At 44.7% G+C, this 23,983-nt stretch overlaps 2 protein-coding genes across 13 annotated transcripts in view; both read left to right on the top strand.

The window, feature by feature from the left end:
- Positions 1–6,041, top strand: part of Scube3 (signal peptide, CUB domain and EGF like domain containing 3) — a 35,366-nt gene extending 29,325 nt beyond the window's left edge. For all 3 annotated transcript variants that reach the window (XM_004624207.2, XM_023720732.1, XM_023720728.1), the window contains 3 exons: positions 191–343; positions 469–548; positions 2,912–6,041. In XM_004624207.2, coding sequence (XP_004624264.1) covers positions 191–343; positions 469–548; positions 2,912–3,061 — 383 coding nt within the window. In that variant the 3' untranslated portion in view covers positions 3,062–6,041. The remainder of the gene's footprint in view (positions 1–190; positions 344–468; positions 549–2,911) is intronic.
- Positions 6,042–11,636: 5,595 nt separating this feature from the next.
- Positions 11,637–23,983, top strand: part of Znf76 (zinc finger protein 76) — a 35,357-nt gene continuing 23,010 nt past the window's right edge. For 3 of the 10 annotated variants that reach the window (XM_023720708.1, XM_023720686.1, XM_023720690.1), the window contains exon 1: positions 23,076–23,267. Coding sequence is in view for 2 of the 10 variants with exons in the window: in XM_023720675.1 (XP_023576443.1) it covers positions 11,865–11,952 (88 nt within the window). In the remaining 8 variants the exon portion in view is untranslated. Of the gene's footprint in view, positions 11,953–14,455; positions 14,502–17,129; positions 17,185–23,075; positions 23,268–23,983 lie in introns of those variants that run through there. The other 7 variants (XM_023720675.1, XM_023720721.1, XM_023720677.1 and 4 more) reach the window with 6 other exon arrangements.

Below are 23,983 nucleotides of genomic sequence, written 5' to 3'. Positions count from 1 at the left end.
GAGGGCCCTGACATCACAGAAGGCTTTCAGAATAAACCCACGAATAGTGGGAGGGTTTGGGGGCAAGCATGTGTTTGGAGGGAGGAGTCTGGGTCAGAGTGATTCCCCCACCCCACTCCACATCCCTTTTCCTGGCAGGGTTTGGGTGGTCTGCCCAGCTGCCTTCCTGACCTGCTGCTTTCCTCGCCAGCATCTCCATCTTCCATTACCACTTACGAGACCTGCCAGACCTATGAGCGCCCAATCGCTTTCACGGCCCGGTCCAGGAAGCTCTGGATTAACTTCAAGACCAGCGAGGCCAACAGTGCCCGAGGTTTTCAGATTCCCTATGTGACCTATGATGGTGAGCAAGGGCAGAAGAGCTGGGGAAGTGGGTAAGGAAGGGGGGGCTCAGGGGACTTGGGAAGGAGCTGGGAAGCAGGAACAACTCTGACCCTTAACATTGCCCCACCTTGTTTGACTTTGCAGAGGACTATGAGCAACTGGTAGAAGATATTGTGCGGGATGGCCGGCTCTACGCCTCTGAAAACCACCAGGAGATCTTGAAGGCAAGTGAATACTCACAACCAGGACAGCTAACGTTAATGAGCGTGTGATGGTGAAGATTGATTTCTAAGTGCCAGTGTGACTATTCTTATGTGATACACGCAGAAGCTCTAGGAGTTGTGTGCTTTCGTCATTCCAGATGAGAAAACTGAAGCAAAGTTAAAAAACTTGCCTCATGGTAAAGCTAGGATTTGAGCCCAACCCATCTGACTACAGTGTCACCCTTACCAGATGAGCCTGTAGGCACAAGATGGACAGGAAGGGAAAGTGAGGTACCAGGGAACTGAAAGAACAGAATGATGCTCTTGGCAAAGTCCCTTCTATCCCTTGTTCTCTCCCCAGGCCACAGAGACGCAGCGCACTAGTAAAGCTGTCTCAGGATCGATTCAGACAGATGTCTTTTCAACTTTGCTGTACAGAGCTACAGCCATGTGAATGCTAGATATACACCCTACCAACAGCCTCTGAAAATCTGTTTTTATTTATTTATCAGTGTTTTTGAGACAGGATCTCACTATGTAGTCCAGGCTGGCCTTGAACTCACTTGTGTAACCTAGGATGGCCTTGAATTCATGGCAGTCCTCCTGCCTCAGCCTGCTGAATGCTGGGATTACAGGTATGCACCACTGCAACCAGATTAGATAACTTTTAAAGGAAAGGAGAGCGAGGCATGGTGGCACATGCCTGAAGTCCCAGCAGTTGGGAGGCTAAGGCAAGAGGATCACTATGAGTTCAAGGCCAGCATGGGCTACACAGTAAGACCCTGGGTCAAAAATAAATAAACAGGGCAGGGAGATGGCTCAGTAGAATAAGCACTTCCCTGGCAAGTGCAAGGGCCTGAGTTCAATCTCCGGTTCACAAAAAAATAAAATAAAATAAATAAATAAACAAAATATTTTTAATATTGAATAAACTATACACTCTGGGTCTGTGGATCCCAGTTTGAGAAAATCCTACTTAAGAAACTACACTTATAGTCAGAATTATCCTTCATAAATTACCACTGCAAAAAAAATCCATTTTTATTATTAGTGATAATTTATATATTATCAACATAAAATCCAAGATGACAAAAGTCTCCTAGAGGGCTGGGGAGATAGCTCGGTGGTCTAAGTGCCTGCCTGGCAAGTGCAGGGGCGCACGTTTTATCCTCGGTCTGCTGCCGCAGGTGCACTGTGTGGGCCACCAAAACCTGGCATGGTGGTGCACACCTGTCATCCCAGCACTGGTGAGGCTGAAATAGGAGCATCACTACCAGTCCCAGCTGCATAGTGAGGCCCTGCAGCAAATAAATATTTTTAAAAATCTCCTAGAACCTCCAGACTTCAAAGAACATAATTCTAGCAATACTTTTCACACTTTTTAAACATTTGAATAATTATTTCAAATAAAAAATACCCTGGAACTCTAATACATAAAGTAGTACAGCTGTTCTGATTACAGGAGGGGTGTGAGGCTGGGAACCTCACCTTCTATCTTAGAAATCTTCAGATGCAGTGGAAAAAGTCCCAGCCTAGAAGCCAGGAGGGCTGAGTTTTAATGTATGGTACCTGCACTCCACACACCATGCTGCTGTGATAGAGAAGAGGAAAGGCCCTGGAGGAGGTCAGAAGGTGCTAAGGATCATGAGAGAGTTTAGCATGTCTGAAAGCTCAAGAAGCCCAGTGTGGGCCCACAGGGGAAGGGAGAGCGGAGGGGCAGAGCAGGGCAGAGGTCCCATGCAACCAAGTGTGCTGTCCAAGGGATGTGGGTCTTACTCTGAGATAAAAGAAAGAAGAGGCAGCAGGTGTGGCTCCGCAATAGAGTGGATGCTCTAATCCCTAGCACTGCAAAGAAAAAACCTTACCCAGGACCCATGGCACATTCCTGGATCCTAGCTACTTAGGAGGTTAAGTGGAGAGAATGGTATAAGCTGAGAATTTTGAGACCTTGTCCCAAAAAATCAAACAGGAAAAAGGTGAGCTAATTAAACATCCCAAAAAAATCACTCTGGCTGCTGTAGGGAGAGCAGCCTGCAGAGGGTCAAGGGTAGAAGCAGAGAGCCTGGCCAGGCTATTCCAACACACCAGTGAGGGATGGCGGTCAGCAGGATCTGCTGCAGTTGTGAACGAGAGCCAGGGGTCACAGATGGCTCCAAGATGGGCTAGGCAGTAGAAGGGAGTAGAAGGCAGTAGAAGGCTGCAGCTGCCCTGGATTGTGGAATTCTAAAGGAGGACCAGATGAGAAGGATGGGAGTCCAGAGTTCAACTCTGGGCATATGCAGTGTGAGAGGCTACTGAACAGCAAGGGGATGCTGGGGCAGGCAGGTGTCCCTCCTTCCCGCTGTGATGCAGAGGATGACACTGCCACTTGCCATCTCCCGCAGGACAAGAAGCTCATCAAGGCCTTCTTTGAGGTGCTGGCCCACCCCCAGAACTACTTCAAGTACACAGAAAAACACAAGGAAATGCTACCAAAGTCCTTCATCAAGCTGCTCCGTTCCAAAGTGTCCAGCTTCCTGAGGCCCTACAAATAGTGCCCATGTGCTTGGAGACCCAGCTTCCAGAGCCTTTGAACTCCTTAGCCCTCAGAGCTGGCAGCCCCTACCCTCAGACAAGGAACAAGTCCCCGCTTTCTTTCTGGAGGAAAAATATCATTACACAGACCAGGCACCACTCTCCCTTTCTGTCTTTCTAATTTCTTATCTCTGTCTCTGTCTCTGTCTGTCTGTCTCTGTCTGTCTGTCTGTCTGTCTCTCTCTGTCTGTCTCTCTGTCTCTCTCTCTACCTATTTCCTATGTGCTTCCCAGAAAAGCCATTCTGTCCTGTTTCTACTCCCCTGAGGAGTGAAGAGACAGAACCACCCTCTCCCTTGCCCATCTCTCCAGCTCACATCTCTGCCCCATCAGTTTGAAAGGCTACTTGAGGCACATGTAGGAAGTGGGCTTCTGCTATTATAGGGTTGTGCCTTGCTAGTAAGGAGCTGAAAGGTCTCCTGGCTGTGCTCCCCAGAGTGACTGACAGTCTAGGGTTCTGCCACAGAAGCCTTTAACTTACTGGCTTAATGCCAGCACTGTTCTGCTGAGGCAATGATTTGAGCCCCGGGCTGCCCACACTGCTGGCTTTCTCATCTATATAACTCCTCGCTTTCCTCCCCTACACATCTGCCTGGGGTAGACTCCATAAGGGTTCACAGATGGCCCACACCACTGGGCTAGTGGACACTGTTCAATGAGGAGCAAACATTACCATGCATTGCTGTGGCTCCCTGAAAGGATAGCTCTGCAGGACAGGAAACAGGTTCTAAAGCATTGCAGAAAAAAGAAAAGGCATCATCTAAAGAACTGAACTACAGAACAGTTAGAAGCCAGCCTCAAACACTAATCCCTTCTCTTGCCCCCCTGGCCCAGCCATGCCCTCACCCCATCCCAGTGCTCCCTGGGGGAGCCCTACTCCCCTTGCTAACAAACCTGGCTATTGACCACAGCCAGCCTGGGCCTCAGCCTACAGTCATCTTTCCCTTGACATCTTAGGTGGCTTGTGGGTACAGGTCAGCCTGGAGCCACCTACCTCTGGCCTCAGGCTGTGGGCAGCAAGAGGAATGTGTGCACTTGGCAAGCCTCCTGCCCAGCCCACCCTGTCCACATCTAATAAGTGCAATCATTTTGAGTCTTTCTATGTTGTCTAGAGGGAGGGGTTTTTTTTTGTTTCCTTTTTCTCTATTAGAACAACCCTATTTATAGCTTCCTAAGAGAGAAGAGTGTATGTATAGAGTGAAAGAATATCAGAATCTCATGAACCCCAAGTACTGAAGCATCCAGTCTGTCTGTTGCATCTGTGGCCCCTTGACTGCTAGGGCCCTTGGCTGGGCCAACCCAGGGCTATGACTCAGAGCACCTGACATGTAGGACAGTGATTTCTGGGGACTTTATGGAGCAAGAAGGAGAGGGAAGTGTTTGCTAAACAATCCTGCTGTTGCAATCCCTCTCCATGGATTCAGCATGAACCTCATGATGACAGAGGCTGGTGAACTTGACCAGTTATTCTTCACTTCAAGGAGGGAAAAACCTCCACCTTTTCCCTATCTTCATCATGTTTTCCCCAGTGTGCACATGGAAGAGATCTGAGGCCACAGCAAGACTTCAGGAGCCAAGAGTGGGACATCTGTCCAGGAACGAAGCTGGTCAAGGGACCAAATGTTTGCCTGACCTTGGCCATTTCCTTCAGTTAGCTTCACACCTGCCTTAACTGCTGTTTTTCACAAGAAGAATCAAGCCTAAGCCTAAGTCCTGCAATTCTCCACCCTAACCTAATTGCTGCCTATAAAATTCTTTTCCATTTGCTCCTTCTAGTTCTGTGGAGCTGTAGTCCTATTTAAAGGCTACCAGCTGACTCCTCAGGTCCAGTTCTAGGTGATTCTCCAAGACTACTGCTCCCCCAGGAGATTCAACACTAAATAAAGGAACTTGAGATCACCTCTGGCCTCAGGCTGTGGGCAGCAGCCTTGGCCAATCACATTCATCAGCCAAAACAAGCCTTAGCAGTGGGTAGAAGATGGCACAGCTAGGCCCCGACATCTGGGAATGGAGGGTCTGCTACCTTTGTCTCTCTTGGTCGCAGAGGGCTGCCATAAAGATACTAAGTGGCTGCATCCAGCAAAAGAAATGGCCACTTCATGGCAACTCTTGCACTGCTAAGAAGTGCTGTGAAAACTGCTTGCACACTTTGACCATCTTAACTCCTTACCAGAAACTAGGATAACTTTCTGATTCCTCCCTTCCATTTTGCATCTTTGTTAGGAACCCAAAATAGAGGTGCCTCTCAAGTCATGCCTCTCATGGGCTGGCTTCTCCTTGCTCCCTTCTTTTCCTGGTACACCACACAGAGATACACTTCCTCCAGTCACTTATTTCATGGGTTATAGGGTCTGAAAATGAACTTCACAGTATGGAACCTATAGAGTACTAGGTTTTATAATATCAAGTCAGATCTTATTGAGCAGGTGAAGATCTGCTATTGTGCACCACATTTAAGTCATCCAAGTTATGGATTAAGAATATAGGCAAAGCTGCTCTGAAATACCTGGGACATCACACTAGGGGTTACATGGACAAAGAGTCAATACTCAGGGACTCTCTAGGGATGTACAGTTCAGACTACAGTTTTCACCAGTGGAGGGAAATGGGAAGGAAAAAAGAAAAAAAAAATATATATATATATATCCTTCATGAACTGACCCAGAGGCCTCCCTACAGAATTGGGTGTTTGTGGAGCCACAGAACTGTGAGCTCCCATTCATCTTGGTACCAAACCTGCCCTGAACTGAGTTGGAATAGAAAACCATTTCCTCAAGAGCCCCAAACATCAAGTGGTGCAGAAAGGCACTTATATCCTTAGTGGCACTGCAACTCTTTACTTCTCTTTTTGTATCATCAGACCAGGCCATCTGAATCAGCGCTTCCCTGGCAATTGCAAGGGCCTGAGTTCAATCCCCGGTTCCAAAATAAATAAATAAATGTCAGAGAATGTTACAGAGCTTTCAGATGTTTGTATTTGCTGTGTTACCTCAATATGACAGCCTCAAACTAGAGAAATAGAACATATAACTAGCCATCAGCAGAAAACGATACCTGCCTAGTTTCTTTCTTAAGCACAGCAAGAGAAAAGTGGAAGCAAATGCTGAGTCTCTTTCAATTTGACCTATTTCAAAGGTAGCACACCCTGTCCTTGGGCCATTTTTTGAACTAGGAATTCCTTAAGAAAATACACAAGGGGCCAGGGAGATGGCTCAGTGGAAGAAGTGCTTCCCTGGCAAGCAGCACAAGGGCCTGAGTTCAATCCCCAATTCCACCCCAAAAAAAAAAAAAAAGAAAAAAAAGAAAAAGAAAAGAAAGAAAAAAGAAAATACACAATTAGAGGAAAATAGAACTTGTACTATAACCAGCTTATCTAGGCAACACAGACTATAGCAATTTGGACAAACTAAAAACTTTATTCTTCTGTATGAGTTGAACTGAAGTTTCAGAGAATAATATCACCATGTGGGAGCCTTTTTTTTTTTTAATTGCAGAAGAAATCTCAAAAAACTGTTTATATCTATCTGCCTTCCACTGCTACCAATACAGTAAACCTCCTACACAACCAACAGTAAACAGCAAATGATGCAGTTCAAAGAGTATTTTGCACTTGGGGAAAATATGTATCTGAACTTGTAAAAAGAAATGTTTGGATTTTGTATTGTCTTTTTTATTATTATTATTATTATTAAAATACTAAGTGAAACCCTTCAGCCTGGCATCTTTTCTTCTCAGTGGCTTATCCTACAGCCAGGAAAAGCCTAATGGATAAAGTATCTTCTGGCTTCCAGATAAAACTTAGGAAAAAAAAAAAACTTACCCACAACTTTTTTTAGTGATTCATTTTATTCCTAATGATTTTAGAATTTGAAAGGGCTGATCTCTTTGGCTACCTTTAAAAGCTGTTTTAAGAATCACTTTCTGAAAAACAAAAAATCACTTTCTAAGATGAGTAAGGAAATTTAAACTATTGTTCCTCCCCACCACAGTATAATTCCTAAAAGCTGGCCAGGCCATAGGTGGCTCAGATATTTCGTTGGTTAAGATGTCCCACCTCTAGCACTGAGAGTTATCTCATGGTATTCCTTTTATGGAATATATTCTTGGCCACCAAAGAGAATATAGATCACCTAGCCACTACCATCCTCACTATGCCTACAGAGCATAGGAAAGCAATCTTTAATCTTTTATAAATGAACTGCCCCAATTTCTAATATCAGAGATGATAGGCAAGTTAATTAATGCAATTATATAAATCACTGAAATGAAATCTTATCAGACCTAATATCCACATTATATATACATTTTAAGAGTATGACTTGCGGAACAAGGAAAAAATTTATCTGATCAGAAAATACATTGTGCTGACCTACCAGAACCTTGAAGTTCCCCTTAGGAGCACATTTATTCCACAGTTACCAATCTCTTATGTGCCAGAAAGTGCACCTGTGGCTATCATAGCTTGAAGACAATAGCTCTGTTCAAGACCCACACTATAACTTTCTGATTGTAACTGATGGTCCCATAACATCTCAACAGCGGGAGCAATCCAGCTATACTCAGCTTATTTTCTTTTTTTTTTTTTATACTCAGCTTTTGTCATCTTTTAAAATGTTTAATTCTGCCTCCTACTAGAAAAGAATAAAATTTTTCGCTACCCTCTCAGCCCCATTGTTTCTTATCAAATCTTTTTTTTAAAAAACATAAGAGGGCTGGTGAGATGGCTCAGTGGTCTAAAGCACCTACTTAGAACAAGCTTTAGCAAAAACCCAGGGACCACAGTTCGATCCCCCAGCACCACATGCCAGCCAGCCCGCCCCCTGGTGGGCTGAGCTGGACACACACACACACACACACACACACACACACACACAAATAAATAAATAAAATTTAAAAAAAAACCATAAGAAAGTTTAATCATGAAGTATATCAAAATTATTGGAGTTAGTCCCAATTTTTTAAGACAAGATTCTTTTTTCATTGTTCCCAAAAGTTGAACATTAGTTTGACAAAAGCAGGACCATCTGTTTACCGAGGGAATAATATGCCTTTTATCTCATTTCTCAAAAGGGATAGTTTTAGCTATATACTACAAGGCACTATCTTGTTTTCATCATTTATGCAAATATTAGCTCTATGTAATTTTAATCTTGACGGTTTTTAGTAATCTATTTTACATGAAACTGTCTCATTGCTATTTGTTTCTCAATAAAATTATGGGGAACAGCTAATCTATTTTACAAACTACAGTTGATAATTTGTTTCCCAGTGATTTTTATATGTTCTTCAAGATGAATATTAACATTTTTATTCAAGTTAAAGAATAAAGTGAGACTCCCCCGCCCCCCTTTTTCCAGTACCAGGGATCAAACTCAGGACTTTGTACTTGCCAGGCAGGTACTTAAGCTGCTGAGCTATATCCCTGGTCCCAAAGTCAGACTTTGACAGTAAGTCTGATTTGGTTTAAAAGGAAGACCTGGCTTGCCAATTCCACAAATGGTATATGTTTTCTATACAGTAATGGTCTGAATCTGCACTTCAAAATTTTAACCAAAAGATCTTGAAAATAAAATGAAATAAAATGAATAAATGAAATAAAAGAATTTTATCAAAAAAGTGAAAAGGTTATATTGGTTGGCATGGTCATGAATGCTTTTAATTCCAGCACTCTGGGATTAAAAATTTAATGCAGTCTGGGCAACTCAGCAATTTAGCAAGAACCTGTCTCAATTTTTTTTTCACCTGCCAACAGCTGTTTATTTTGTATAGACACACACAGCTCACACAATGCTGTCTGCATTGGATGCATTGGCCAGTCTCAAAATTTAAAAAAAATAAAAAAGTTTTGGATGTAGCTCAGTGCAAAAGCCTTGAGTTCAATACCCAGCACCAAAGAAAAAGAAAAAAAAAAAAAAAGAAAAGAAAGAAAGAAAAAGAAAAGAAAAGTTGGCAAAGAAGTATGATACACAGTATCTCTTTTAACAAACTATCTTAAAAAAAAAAAAAAAAAAAAAAACTATCTCACCAGGCCCAGCTCCTGCTTGGCAAATGTAAGGGCCTGAGTTTGATTCCCAGTACCAAAAAAGCCCAAAACAAAACAAAATTCTTTCCATCTCTTAGTGAAAAGGTAACAGGTAATATCATTTTTCATAAAACTAAAACTGAGATTCAAATGACTACTATATTCTTTTGCAAGTGGTTTCCAATTCTTTGTTTTTAATAAAAGAAAAGAATAATCTCTCTGACAGTATTTCATTCTCTTTTTTTGGCGGAACCGGGGATTGAACTCAGGCCCTTGCACTTGCCAGAGAAGCGCTTATTCCACTGAGCCATCTCCCCGGCCCAGTATTTCATAATAGAGCACACTGTAACTATTGGAAGTTACAATGTAAACCAACACTGTAACTACATAATTTGGAAGTTCAAAGATTTAAAGAATACTATTGTAAAATTTATCTTTCTTTCCTAATTATGGTGATCAAGGTTTCTGAATGCTCAAGTCTATAGAACTGCTTAAATCCTGTAGAAAACTGGACGTATATTTTATCTACTTCTAATGTTAAGTAATATTCATTAAACTAACCTCTTTAGGATTCACAAGTTATAAAAATGTGTGATATATTTATGTTGCTTAGTAAATCACATACCAATAATTACAGGAAGCTGACGAATTAGGAATTTGAGAAGAAAGAGAATCTGTAAAATTTATATTAAAGAAGAGTTTGTCCAAGTCCAGTATTTGAAAATGTTTAAAATATATTTCATTTAAAAATTTTAGGAGGGGAAAAGAGGAAAAGGGGATTTAAAAAAATCAAGGTATGCTATGCACCTGTACCAACTCCCCAGGAGGAATGTCATCTTTATACGCTACAAACATGTACTAATTAAAATATAAAATTATTTTAAAAATAGTTTTAGGTGGCCATTGTGGTGCACAGTTGTAATCCCAGCACTCTGGGAGGTTGAATAGGAAGGACCACCAAATTCGAGGGCAACTTAGAGGCTTTAGTGAGACCTTGTCTCAAAATTAAAAAATAGTGGGCTGGAGAGATTGTTCGGCTGGCAAGCGCAAGTGCCTGAGTTTGATCCCCTGTACCGCATGCTGCGCTGGCCCCATCGTGCTGGCCACCAAAATTGGGCGTGGTGGTGCACACCTGTAATCCCAGCGCTGGGAAAGCTGACACAGGAGGATCATTCTGAGTCTGAACTGTGTAGTGAGACCCTGTAACAAATAAATATTTTTAAAATAATAAAATAAAACAAAATGAAAATTAAAAAGGGCTGGGAACACATCTGGGGAATGCTCTGGGTCCAATCCCCACCAAAGCTGGGGGGGGGGGAATGCTGGGCACCCTGACACACTTGTAATGCTGGTGACTCCAGTGTCAGTTGCTCGAGATACTGTCTGAAAATCTGTATGTTTGAACAAAAGGTCTGGAGATGTAGCTTAGCACACGGCCCTGGTTTAATCCCCACCGCTGTCAAAAATATAAAAATAAATTTCGGCGAGGGAGGGGGTGGAGGATACAAGAGTTGAAGTCTGAAAGGATCGCGAGGGGAAGTTTCTCGCTTCATTCCTCCAGGCACACAGTTCCTTTATTTTATTTTATTTATTTATCTATTTATCTATTTATTTATTTTTTCTTTTTGCGAAACCGGACATTACGCTCAGGCCCTCGCGCTTGCCAGGGAAGCGTTTATTCCACTGAGCCATCTCCCCGGCCCAAGTTCCTTTATTCCTTCTAAATTTTTCATGCTTTGACAGGGTCTTGCTACGTCGCTAGGACTCAACTGCCCCGACCTGACTCGAATTTGTGATCTCCTGCCTCAGGCTCACCTGAGTGCTGACACTCCAGCGTGTGTCACTGTGCTCGCTCGGTTCGGTTCAGTTTCCCTTTTAAGAAGCAATCTTAACTAGCTCTTCAGCGCTTTTTATTCGTTTAATTTATTTATTTGTTTAGGAAAGTTCACTCTTTATTTTTTCCCTCGGGTTTCTAAAAATGCCCTATTCGCGGCCCGTCCCTGCATGGAGGGCGAAATAACAGCAGGGTTTGATTTGCGTACCCCGTTGCAAGCCTACCAAGGGGAGCAGCTAGTTTTGAGGCTGAGAAGGGCGCTGAGCGGGGCGAGAAAAACAGAACCTAAGAGGCCCGACCCGGCGCCGTCCCTCACCGCGCCTCCACACCGTCCTTTTCAACATGGACTACCGTTACCTGCAGTTGCGTCCCTCAGAGGTTGGCTCCAAGTTCGGCAGGCAAAGCCCGCGCGCTGCGTCCCTCACAACCTTCTCCCCTCAGGGTTCCAACATTGTGAGGACTAGTCCCGGGCCTTTTACCTTCAGCCTCAGGTGCACGGAACTCCTGAGTCCACCAGGTGGCTGTCCCGGTTGCTATAGCTACGACGGTTGCGCACCGCCCCCGACCCCCCCTCGGCGTGATGACGCAATCACGCCCTCCCCGGGCGCTTGGCCTCGTAGGCTTGCGTCAGCTGGCCCGGGAGGGACTGGGGGAGGGACGGAGGTAGGGGCGGGACGCCGGGCGCTCTGGGGCTCAGCCGGTTCGGAGCCGGGTCACCCGGGCTCCCGGGGCCCCGGAACCGGGATAAGTGGATCAGGCGCCGCGGCGAAGGGGGCGGGGTGGAGCGTGCCCTGTATTTCCTACACGGGTTCCGGGGCCCGGTGGAGGCGCGCCGAGAGCGGAGGGAAGCGCGGCGGCCCTGGAACCTGGATATCGCGCGAGGCAAGCCGCGCGCGGGCGGGCGGGCTATGGCGCAGGCGGGTTGCGGGGCCGGCGCTGGTGGCGGGGCCCGGTGCATGGTGGTCTGTCGGCGGAATCGCCCTAAGAGGCTGTCAGGTTGGTGGCTGCGGGAAGAGTGGGTCCACCGTGCCCAAAGTGGGAGGCCGGGTGGGCGCAGGGCCCTGGGAAAGTCCCGAGCCCGTCGTGCCCACCCTTCTCCGGCCCCAGCCCTGCGGCCGGGCCCCTGGACGATGGACTGACCCCCACCCTACCCAAGGTCCCTGCCCCTCCATTCCGCCCTGCGACTCCTCCCCCATGGCTCCCAAACCCACCTCTTGATTGTGCCTGTCTTCACCTCTGTGACCCCTACACCTCACCCTTAATTCTTACTCACTGATTGCCACCCCAGCGCTTCCCAGGGATCACAATCCATTGACTCCCTCAGTTCGAATCAGTGACTCAGGCCCAAGTTCCCCGCATTCTTCTAGTGACTCTCAGACTCTACCCCATGTCCCCTACAAACAGTGATTCCTCTTCATACGCTCCTGACAACTCCTGAGCCACATTTAAGTAGTTTACCACCTACTTGTCTGCATAACACTCAGTGTCTGCTAACCCCGTGATTTTCTATTCCATGTTCTCCCATCATCCTAAAATCACCCTCACTGGCATCGCGCTGTGCCCTAAGACCTCTAGTGGGTTGATCAGTCAGCACTGTCTTACAGGTGTCCAACCTCATTCTGGCACTGAGGATATAGAGATGGAGATGAAGGAGCAGTAATCACAGACATCAGAGAATTAGGGAGTCTCAGGTTCAAGTCCTGGCTTCAACTTTGGAAACCTGGGAGAAGCTCCTTCCTCATTCTGTGCCTCAGTGTCTCATCAGAATTGTGATACAAGGTTGGGCTAGATGATCCCAGTTTCCTTCCAATTGTAAAATTCTGCAGTTCTCAATCAAGATAATAATGGTTTGCAGTCATTTTTATTCTGTACTTTAGAAGTTTAGTCTTGTAACTTCTATGCAAGACCCATTTTCTTCATGAAGTTTTCTCCCTCATTCCCATAACCCCCTGCACTATTAATTGTCCACACTCATTACCCTTGATCAGGCCTCATTGGTTGACCTATTTGCGAAGTAGTATTGGCAGAGCCCTTCTGCTTGGGACCTTGATGTCAGAAACCTAGGTTCCAGTCTAACTGGCCCTTCAGCCATGGGACTTTTGACATACCCGTTAGGCTGTCTGAAGCCCTCTGAAGGAGGGTAGAAGTGGTGCTAGGCATAACATGCTGAGGACGTGGCACCTGGGGAATCTTATGTTTTCTGGGAGCTCCTGCACGTCTTACTCTGTCCTAGATTGTAAGGGGTCAACAAAGAACACAAGATCCATACATTGCACAACTGCTGACTTCTGGAAATCTTCATCCGTGTCTTTGGTTGCTTACTCTGATACTGCCTTAATGATTGGTTTATTGACTACCTAATGTATTCCAAACTTTTAACAAGCCCAAGAGGCAATTATATCCATGACCGTTCCTCCCACCTTTTTTGGCTTGGTTTGTTGGTGTTGTCTTGGAGACAGTTTCATTATGCAGTTCAGGCTGGCCTTGAGTTCACTTTGTAGGACTCGGTGAGCATCTTGCCTCAGCCTCCAGACTGCTAGGTTTATAAATATGCATCACCACACCCAGCTTGGCTTTGTTTCAAATAAATCCAAAATTCATACAGCTTATAGCAGGGCTGGAATTTGAGCCTAGTCTGAAAAACAAAACACCTTACTTCATTGTTTCTCTTACTCTTTACTCCTGGTTTTCCATATCAACTTCGAAAATTTCCATATCTACCTGGTTTTCCATATCAACTTCAGCCCTGTTTCTTGTTTTCTGGTAATTCTTAAACTCAACATCAGCTCTTTCTGTGATGTGAAAGATCTCTAAGACCCTTTGCCCTATGGCGTGGTGAGAATCATCCTATCCATGGCTTCTTACCCTTTTATCCCTGAGACCCCTGAACCTTGTACAGGAGGAAAATATTCTTTTTAAATTTATTTTTATTTTTATTTTTTTAAATTTTATTTATTTATTTGTGTGTGTGTATGTATATGTGTGGCCAGCTCAGCCCACCAGGGGCGGGGCTGGCTGGCATGTGGTGCTGGGGGATTGAACCGCGGTCCCTGTGCTTTGCTAAGCTTGTTCTAAGTAGGTGCTTTAGACCACTGAGCCATCTCAACAGCCCCTTTTTAAATTTATAGCTGAGGCCCCCTATAGGGAAAGATGAAAAGATTTGACCAACAAAAGAAAAAGATGTATTTACTACAATGTTTATGGCATGTAGGAGTTTTCAATAAGGAAATAAGACCTAAAGAAAAGGTTAAACCTGTATTTTAATGCTAGGTTCGAAGAATGGATATGTAGCAAGAGACAATAAGACCAAAGGATGTGATCTGCTGGTAATAAACAGGGAAATTTAGCACACTCTCTTTGTTCAGGTTTTCTGTAATCCCATGTCTTCAAAAACAAGGACACTCCCTTTCTTAGGGATCTGGGCACCTATCATTTAGTGTTTTATCACCTGCTTCAGCATAGGCGAGGTGACAGTGACCTTCCTGCTTCTGTCATTTTCTCATATTGCCATGTGCTGAAGTAGTATGGCCTGAACACCATGAACTGTACGTATTACCTCCTTTGCCCATATAGGAGTTCTTGTAGTTCCTAACCTTTACCCTATGGTCTCACCCCAGAGTGCCTCTTACCATACTGACTTTACCCCTAGTCACTTCCCCACAGGAAGCCACAAATCCACGTAGGACCCCGATCCTAGTCTTTCTTCCTATGATCCCTTCCTACTAGCATCAGAGTTCTGGTTTCTCCTTCCACTTTTACTATCCTCAGCCACATCCTGTTTCTTGTAACTCGTCTCATTAGCCCTTCATCCAGTGACCTGTTAGGTCCAGCTTCAGGGAAGTGAGCCCCTCTGTGCCAGCATGGACCCATCTGTTATAACCAGTAGCTCTTTCCTGAGATCCTTCCTCTGCACGCCCTTGCCTAATGTCCTCATCTGTTGGCATCTTCCCCTATTTTTACCAAGAATTACCTTTTCTTTTCTTCTTCTTTTTTTTTTTTTTTTTTTGCGGAACCGGGGATTGAACTCAGACACTTGGGCTTGCCAGGCAAGTGCTTATTCTACTGAGCCATCTCCCGGGCCCCTAGAATTACCTTTTCAACCAAAATGGTCACTTTCACAGCACCCTGTCCTATCTTCCCTCTCATTTGTCTCCCTACCCATCCACTCTTCCCCTCACCAATCTTGTTTTATATCTTTATTAGTGGATGTTGATTATACGGCTTTTTTTTTAATGCACTTCCTTCTTCACACCAACTTCATCAACCTCTTCAGTTTTTGCAAAGAACTATAGTATGTTCTTCACTGGAAACTGATTACCAAGATCTCAGTTCTTTAGGTAGCAAGGAGAGTGTTCTTGGAAACCTAGTACTCATCTGGCTGTGTTTCCTGGACATGCTCCCACTCTGTCCTGTTTATGAAGCTGCTGGCCATATATGCCCTTGGGGTAGAACGCCAGTCTGTCCCAGCATTGAATTACATTCATTGTTTCCCAAGCCCTTAGCACAACTTTCCACTCCCATCCCACCGGAAGCTGGATGGTGAGTAGCCAATGTGACTTTAAAGATCCACATGTGAAAGCCTGTTTTGTGCTCACCAAATTCCCAAGTCTACCTAGTGCTGTTGTGGTAAATAACAGCAAGATGTGAAACTACAGTTAGCAAAAGGGTATACCATGGGGGTCTACAGATTTGGGGGGGAGGGGTGAAAAGGAGCTTCTGTCCTAGTTGTGTCACCTCTCTCAGGCGCAGAACATACCCTATCCTATGGTTTAGTTGTTTGTGTACTTTGCTCTGCAGCCACCCTGTGACTTCCTTGAGAACAGAGACTAGAGAACCGTCATCTTACTCCTGCCTCATATTTAGAAGGTAGTCAGTAAATTCTTACTGGATTAAATTAACTCATTCAGAAATCATGTGTCGTGTACAAGCCAAGACCACTCACGTGTATGTTTTATGATCATAACCTCCTTTCCCAATGACTCCCAAGCAAATAATGGGCAAGTCCCTTGATTTACACAGGTTGGAATTTAGGCACTTCCTTTTTCAGTTATTGTTCTGGTGGAGGGGTGTGTGTGTGTGTGTGTGTGTGTGCGTGTGTGTGTTTCCCTATGTTCTTGGTATCACTTGAGAGATTTGCTGGTATACTGCAATTGTAATAAAGTCAGATGTATATTCTGTCTTACGTAGACCTGTTCCCAAGAAGCAAAGAGGTGAAGTATGAAGTGAGAGGCAGAGAGGATCAGAGAGTAGGGGAAACAAAATATTAGCAAAATATTAGAATTGGCAAAATACTAGAAATTGCTGAAGTTGGCCAGGCATGGTGGCACACACCTGTAATCCCAGCACTCAGGAGGCTGAGGCAGGAGGATCATTTCGTGTCTGAGACCAGCGTGGGCTACAAAGTGAGCTCAAGGCCAGCCAGAAATGCATAGGGAGAACCAGTCTCAAAAAGACTTTTATTTTATTTCATTTTTATTTATTTATTTATTTTGTGGTACAGGAGATTGAACTCAGGACCTTGTGCTTGTCAGGCAGGCACTTATTCTAGTGAGCTATCTCCCCTCCCTCAAAAGATTTGAAACAAAGAAAAAAATTGCTGAAGTTGAACAATGCATGTATGAGTCTTATTATATTATTGTTTCTGCTATTGTGTATGTTGGAAATCTGGTAAAAGTTGGGAGCAGGCAGCTAAATGAACAAGGATAAATTTAGCACTGCTTTTGGAAAACCCCTCAAAGTAAATGAGCTGCTGTTACTGAGTCAGTATGGCTATCTAGGTTAAGACGTATATTTAGTCCTGACCCATCTCTCATCTCATCTGTTGGTCGATATTAGGAAGTTAAATTTAAAAATTAACGTTCTGCAGAATTCTGTAACTGGTGGCCTGGGAACTGTGACATGCAAGGAACAAGCCCCTATTGCCCTTGTGCTTCCCTGCTTTTCAGCACAGGCTTGGTTTCTGGTGGAAAAGAGCTGGAAAGAAGGTGAGGCTTGCAGAAGCTCAGGGTCCCTGGGGCTGGAGAAAGACTAGAGCTCAACTAGGTCTCCTGTGGCCAGAGCTTGCAGATTACTGGGAGATGCTAAAGATCCGGGTATGCATCTCCTGATCCATCCATTGGATCACAAGTATTTGGTGAATGTCTGCTTTGTGCCCAGGGATGGAGGAATGAGCTCACCTACTGGGGAATGCATAGAACAAGGCAGACAACAAAGTATATATTGAGGAAGGTAAGCAGAAAGGAGACAGTGCCAAGCTGCTGGGGTTTGCAGTTATTTTATTGTATGTATTTAGTACAGGGTACTCACTACACAGATCGGACTCATAGTAATCCTCCTGTTTTCAGCCTCCTAAGCACTGGGATTACAGGCTCATGCCACCACGCCCCGTCTCATTTGCAGCCTCAGTGCGCCCCAGGAGTGGGACCAGCACAGCACGCTGGGAATCGAATCCCTGTCCCTGAGTCTGTGGGTTTTCAGTTTTAAAGAGTAGTCAAGGAATAGCTCACTGAAAGGATAATGTTTGAGCAAAGACCTGAGAGAAGTTAGGGTGAGTCAGCATATGTGTGGGACATTTCTTGTAGTCAGGGAAAACAGCAAGCTCAAAGGCCCTGAGGAGTAAGCATGGTATATTGGAAGAACATGAGGCCAGCCAGTGCGGCACAGCAGGGTAAGAGTGAGAATTGCCAGATGTCACAGGAGTGGATTGAGGCCCCATATATTGGATAAAAGCCATTGGCTTTCACCGTGACTTGTAAATGATACGGACACCATTAGAGGATTCTAGGCAGGTGAGTGACATGATCATGATCATTAATGTTTTAAAAAGATGGTTCTGGCTACGTGTTTTGAGATCAGCTGTAAAGGGACAAGGGTAGAAGAAGGAAAACTAGTCAGGAGACTGCCTCAGTGATCTAGGTGAGAGATGGATGGCTTGGAGCCTCAGTAGGGGAAGAATGTGAAGTAGTTGGGTTCTAGATTGACTCTGGAAGAGGATCCAACAGAATTGCTGATGGATTGACCTTCACGTTTTGAGCCCAAGGAGTAGAGGGTGAGATACACATTTACTGAAATGGTGAAGTTCATGGAGGCAGGTCATGAAGGAGAAAATAAGGAGTTCGTGTCTCATGGGTTTTGTTTGTTTTATCTATTAGTGTTGGGGTGTTTTTGTTTTTTGGTACCAGGGATCCAACTTGGGACCTTGCCCTTGCCAGGCAGGCACTCATGGCACTGAGCTATCTTCTCAGCCCCGAGAGTTGTTGACTAGTAGCTGGGTATACAAGTATGCTTGACCCTAGAAGGTACCTATTCTCCCAGTTCCTGGCAAGAGGCAGAGGAATATGGTGGGCAGCACTCTGGTGGATTAGATGTCAGGATGTGCGCCGCTACCGGGCAGCTGTGTGATCCTCTGGGACTCCTCCAGCAGTGCTGGCTCTGTCTTCATTGGAAAGTGATTTCTTCAAACTAGACATGAGCAGTCTTCCCAGCTGTGAGAGCTAATGAATTGAAATGAATTAGGTGCTTAGTAAACATGCTGTCTGTGTATTGAGAGCATTTTGGAAATTGCCAAGCTCTAAATGGAATATTGGACTAGATGTAAGATTCCTTATTTGTCACAGTAATACCAGGGAGTGCTGCCATGTGGTGGGTGCCGTGTCACACAAGGATACAAGTGGTGGAAGGTGCGTCTATGCTCTGATGGAGCATTGCAGATGACCACACACACTGCCCCCCCCCCCCCCCGTAGCTCCACTGTTACATGCAGAGGGAACACAGGGCTGGAGTCTGACATTCTGGTGTGACATTCACCAGGGAAAGCTTTCTGTGGACCTGGACCTGGGAAGAACTAGTGATCATAGGTGTCAGAGAGGAGGCAAGTGATACCCTGGACAGAGGGGTGATCCCTGTCCTGGGTGGGTTAGAACAGGACATCACAAGATTTCATCATTTTACTAAGAATAGTATGCAACTTAAAACTTATGAGTTAGCAAGCAGTCGTGCAGTGGGACCGTCCTAGACCATAAAACTGGTAAGTTGTTACGGTTTGTGCCTAGTTGTCCCCACAAAGCCTCATGCAGTCATTGGGGCAGCAGGCTTCTAGAGTTTGTGATTAATTCATGATCCAATGCTAGGCTTATGGGTGTGAGTGCTACATCCTCCCTGGGGCAGACAGCCTGAATACACTATAAGGGAGGGAGAGAAGCTTGTCCCTCTCTGCCTCTGTTCCTCCCTTTTGGTTCTTGCTGTTTTCACTGCCATAAACTGCTGCTCTCTGCCAGGTGCTGCTCTGCCTTGGAGCCAGCTGATTATGGACTGAAACCTCCACAGACTGTGAGCTAAATAAACCTTTCCTTCCTTCATTTTGGGTGTCAAGTATTTTGTCCCAGCTACGAGAGAAAAGTAGCCAAGACAGTTGTTTAGTTCTGATAGTTTTCATTTAATATGTTCAGAGTGTGGTTGACCGTGGGTAACCTTGAAAGCAAAACATAGGATGGTGAGTGGGGCTGCTGTGTTGCGAGAAGAGTTTTTGACCAGGTAAACAAGAATACAGGAGAGAGCGCATCTAGACTATCACAAAACTAGTTGAGAGTAGTCGTATAATCAGCATCTATAACTCAGTGAAGTAGGAAAAATTTATTTTGGTGAATGGGAAGAAAAACACTTGGCATACAAATCTAAGTAGAGGTAAAGCTTTAGATTACTTCAGGTGCTAATTCCTAAACCTGCAACCTTCATGTATACAAATGGGGGAGAGGGGAGCCCATGCAGTCATCTGTCCTGCTGATAGCAGTACATGACTCAGCGCAGAATTACTAAGATCTGCGCATTGGGTGGGTTGCTCAAAGGCTTGTAACCTGCTAGACTGTGGCCCACTATGAGTCCAGAGTGCCTCCTCTGGTGCCTGGGGTTGAACACTTCCCAGAGCTTGCCGTCCGGTGAACTGTTCATCTCTGATCTCACTCTGTAAGTGTGTGTTGGAATTCCCTTCAGCTTTGTGACAATTGATTCAGCATGTGAGGCAAATAATTAAGATAATGAAGTAATCAGGGGCTCCTTGAGATCAAAGAACTGGCCTGAGGTGGGGGCACAGGGATATGGTCAGGTACCTGAGACCAGAGTTCTTTTCTGTGTCTGATACCATCCTCCAAACCTAAGAAGTACCACACTGGAGTGACACAGCAGGGAGGGAGAAGGGCAGTCCCTGTTGAGACTCTACATCAGCCAGAACTACCATCATGACCAGCCAAGGACACACTTGACAACGTGTATTGTCAAGTCCTTACAGACTCACTGCTGCTGGGCCAGATTTCCATGTGGAATTCCTTAACGGCACTCATGAATTGTATGCTGAAGAGGTTTTGTTGCAAACCTGTAGAAGTCATAGATTCCTTCTATTCTATACTCAACTATGCTTCAGGATTGGGGAATTGTAAATATTCCTGGAGCCAACAAAGACAGGGCAAAGCATGCTTTTAGGCTTTTTTCTTTTTTTTTTTTTTTTTTTTGTGGAACTCAGGCCCTTGCGCTTGCCAGGGAAGTGCTTATTCCACTGAGCCATCTCCCCGGCCCCGCTTTTAGGCTTTTTGATTCTTTCATTTATCTTGCACAGATAAAACATTCTTAGAGCTTAAGTGAGGCACAAAAAGACATCCATTGGGCTGGTGAGATGGCTCAGTGGTCGAAAGCACCTACTTAGAACAAGCTTAGCAAAGCACAGGGACCACTGTTCAATCCCCAGCACCACATGCCAGCCAGCCCCACCCCCTGGTGGGCTGAGCTGGCCACACACACACACACACACACACACATAAATAAAATTTTAAAAAAAATTAAAAAAAAAAAAAAAGACATCCATTGAAAAGTCATCTTTCCCTAGTTATACCCCAGTCATTTAGCCCTGGTTAGTATTTTTTGACTATCCTTCCATGAACATGTTAGCGCTATTGGTAGCGCTACATAAAAGGCACTACTGTATACCTTGCCTTTTCTAGTTCCTTTATTTTAGAGATCTTCCTAGGTTAATAAGATTGTCTTCATTAGTATCTACATAATTATGGCAGTTCATACTAATAGATATTTATGTTGTGTGTGTTTCTATCACTGTTACTGGAAATCAACCCCCTGGGTATTCTACCACTAAGCTACATTCCTGCCCCCTCTTTGTTTTTTGAGACAAGGTATCCTTATGTAGTAAAGGCCAGCCTTGAACTTACTATATAGTTCAGGCTGACCTTGAATTCCCAACAGTCCTCCTGAGGGCTAGGATTACAAGCATACACAACCATACCTGGCTTCCTTTTCCATTTTTTTATATTCTCACTAAGTTGCCTAAACTGACCTTAAACTTGCGATTCTGCCTCAGCCTCCTGAATACCTGGGATTCTGGGTATGTGCCACCATGCCCAATTGGAATAGATGGGTTTTTTTGTAGGGTCTAGGAGAAATAATGTAAAGGAAGACTGTGGGGAGAATAAAGGAAAAACCTCAAACATGGGAGGACTGGCTTTTTAATCAATGTAGCAGGTTTAGTACCAAGCTACCTCTCAGCCCATTGCTAGCATCTTTTATTTCAGCCTTGTTTTGTTCTTACAATATAGAAGATTGAATCCAGGGCCTCCTACATGATCTGGCTTGTAGCAGATAGCTAACTGGTGGTCTACTTGGTACGCCCAGCTGAACTGAACTAGTGTGGTGCTGGATGTGGAACACCCACCTGAGGATTGTTTTCAGTAGCATAAAAGGCAGCATAGTTCTGCTGAGTGACCTTGTCATGCTGGTTTTCCTGATGAACTTGGCTGTTCTTGTTGGAGGAGAAGCTCAGGAACTTGTCATTAGGAATGACTACGGTTCATTTGCAGGGAGCTCTGGTCCTCATCTTGAGCATCTCTTCTCTTCCTGGCTCCAGAGGGGAAGCTGGTGCACTGCTCAGCCTTGTGGAGAAGCTTGTTGCATTGGCTTTCCTGATGGGAACTCAGTTTTCCTCATCGCTGGGGGTGCTCGGAACCTCACTGTTGCTGAGGGGAGCTCTGGTGCTTACCTTGGGCCTTGCTTCCTGGCTCCTATTCAGGTCCCTCAGCTTGCTGGTACAGCTTCTTCATCCCTCTGGCATAGACTTTCTAGCTTCCACCATTGGCCTTCGGGCCTTGCTAGCACAGATCCATGAAACAGCCTGCATGAGACATTGTTTTGGGCTCTAAACCTCCAGTTGGACTTGTTGGGAGGCATTGTTAAGAGCTCTAGGTTTTCAGCTGGACTCATGGAGGATATCAGGATCCAGGCTCTCAGCTTGATTCTTTGGTCTTTAGTGTCTGGACAGATTTCCTGCTCTTCTTGTATATGATTCTTTGGGTGATTCCGTATAAACTAGTTTAAAATATGTCCTGTATTATATTGTTCCCCTTGGAAAAACCCCAAACCATACATGGCTCAACCATTATTTAATTGATTTTTTTCAGTGCTATGGATTATACCCAGGGCCTCGTGCATACACTCTACCATGCGTACTTTCAAATACTTTCAAGCACTTGTGCTAGCCCAGCACACTGCCACTGAGCTGCATCTCCAGCCATTTGACCATTTTCCTTTTAAGAACTTCTAACCCTTTAGCTGCTCATTTCTTTTTGTCCCCTTCTAGCCTTATCTTAGATGAAGTTGAGTTTTTTGCATTTGGAACTAGATGAATGTCTAAACTTATGTCTTATTTTCCACTTACGGTTAATTTGTTAATTCCACTTCATTAATCCAGATGGTCTTCATGATTCCTTTATTTTATCTCCATGATTCTTGTCTAAAACATTAAAACATCTAAGTAGCTCAGTTTTTGTACATTCTTTTTGGGATGAATTCTGTAGGCAGTGTTACTGCCTATTCAATCATGAGCCTTTCCCCTGGGCTTAAGCATGGACCCGTTGTTCTCTTGAGAGCCTCAAGCAACTTCAGTGTTATCGGCAGGGCACGTCTGTGCCTGTCTTTCTACCTGGCCAACCTCAGTAGATTTGGATTTTTTAAATTAAGAGACTTTCTTAAGTGATTTTAGTTTATAGAAATAATTGAGCAGAATGTACAATATGCTTCCCCTACTTGTTTTTTTATTACCATCTTGCATTGGCATAGTACATCTGCCACAGTTGGTGAGCCAGTTCCAGTACAGTATTAGTAAAGAGTCTTCACAGAGCTTGCTGTGCGTTTGGCCAAAAGCATGATGTCATGTCAGCCTTACAGTATCCAACAGAAGAGCTTTGCTGCCATGAAGGACCCTGTGGTCTGCCTATTCATCCTTCCCTCTACCCAGGACTTCGGGTAACCAACCACAGGTTGGGTTTCTTTGGTTTTTTGTTCTTGTTTTTTGTTTGTTTGTTTGTTTTGTTTCTGTAGTTTCACCTTCTTCAGAATGTCACAGCAGTGGAATCGTTTGTACATAGCCTCTTCGTATTCCTTCCCTTAGCAGTGTGCCTTGAAGGTGCCTCCTTGTTGTCTGGCTCATTTATTATTCATTTATTTATTTTTTGGTGGGGGGGTCTCACTGTGCAGTTCAGGCCGAGCTTGAGCTCACTTTGTAGCCCAACATGGTCTTGAACTGACAGTGATCCTCTTGCCTCAGCCTCCAGAAGGCTGGGATTACAGGCGTGTGTGCCGCCACTCGGAGCTAACGACTGCTTACTGTTACGCTGGATAATACACTGCTAGAGGGATGCATCTGTTTGTGTATTGAAGGATATCTTAGAGGTTATTAGCCAGTTGTTTGCAACTATAAATAAGGCTGTTATAAATATTTATATGCATATTTTTCCCTGGACATAAGTTTTCAGCTTATTTGAGTAAATGCCCAGAGTGCGTGATTGCTGGGTCATACAAGGAGTGATTAAAATATATGGTGAGGGCTGGAGAGATGGCTCAGTGGTCTAAAGCACCTACTTGGAACACGCTTGGCAAAGCACAGGGACCACGGTTCGATCCCCCAGCACCACATGCCAGCCAGCCCCGCCCCCTGGTGGGCTGAGCAGGCCACACACACACACACAATAAATAA

Source organism: Octodon degus, unplaced genomic scaffold (assembly GCF_000260255.1).
Source record: "Octodon degus isolate 3935 unplaced genomic scaffold, OctDeg1.0 scaffold00005, whole genome shotgun sequence".
Taxonomy (NCBI): Eukaryota; Metazoa; Chordata; class Mammalia; order Rodentia; family Octodontidae; genus Octodon; species Octodon degus.
The sequence above is the reverse complement of the archived record's forward strand: the minus strand, read 5'-3'. Positions and strand labels throughout refer to the sequence as shown.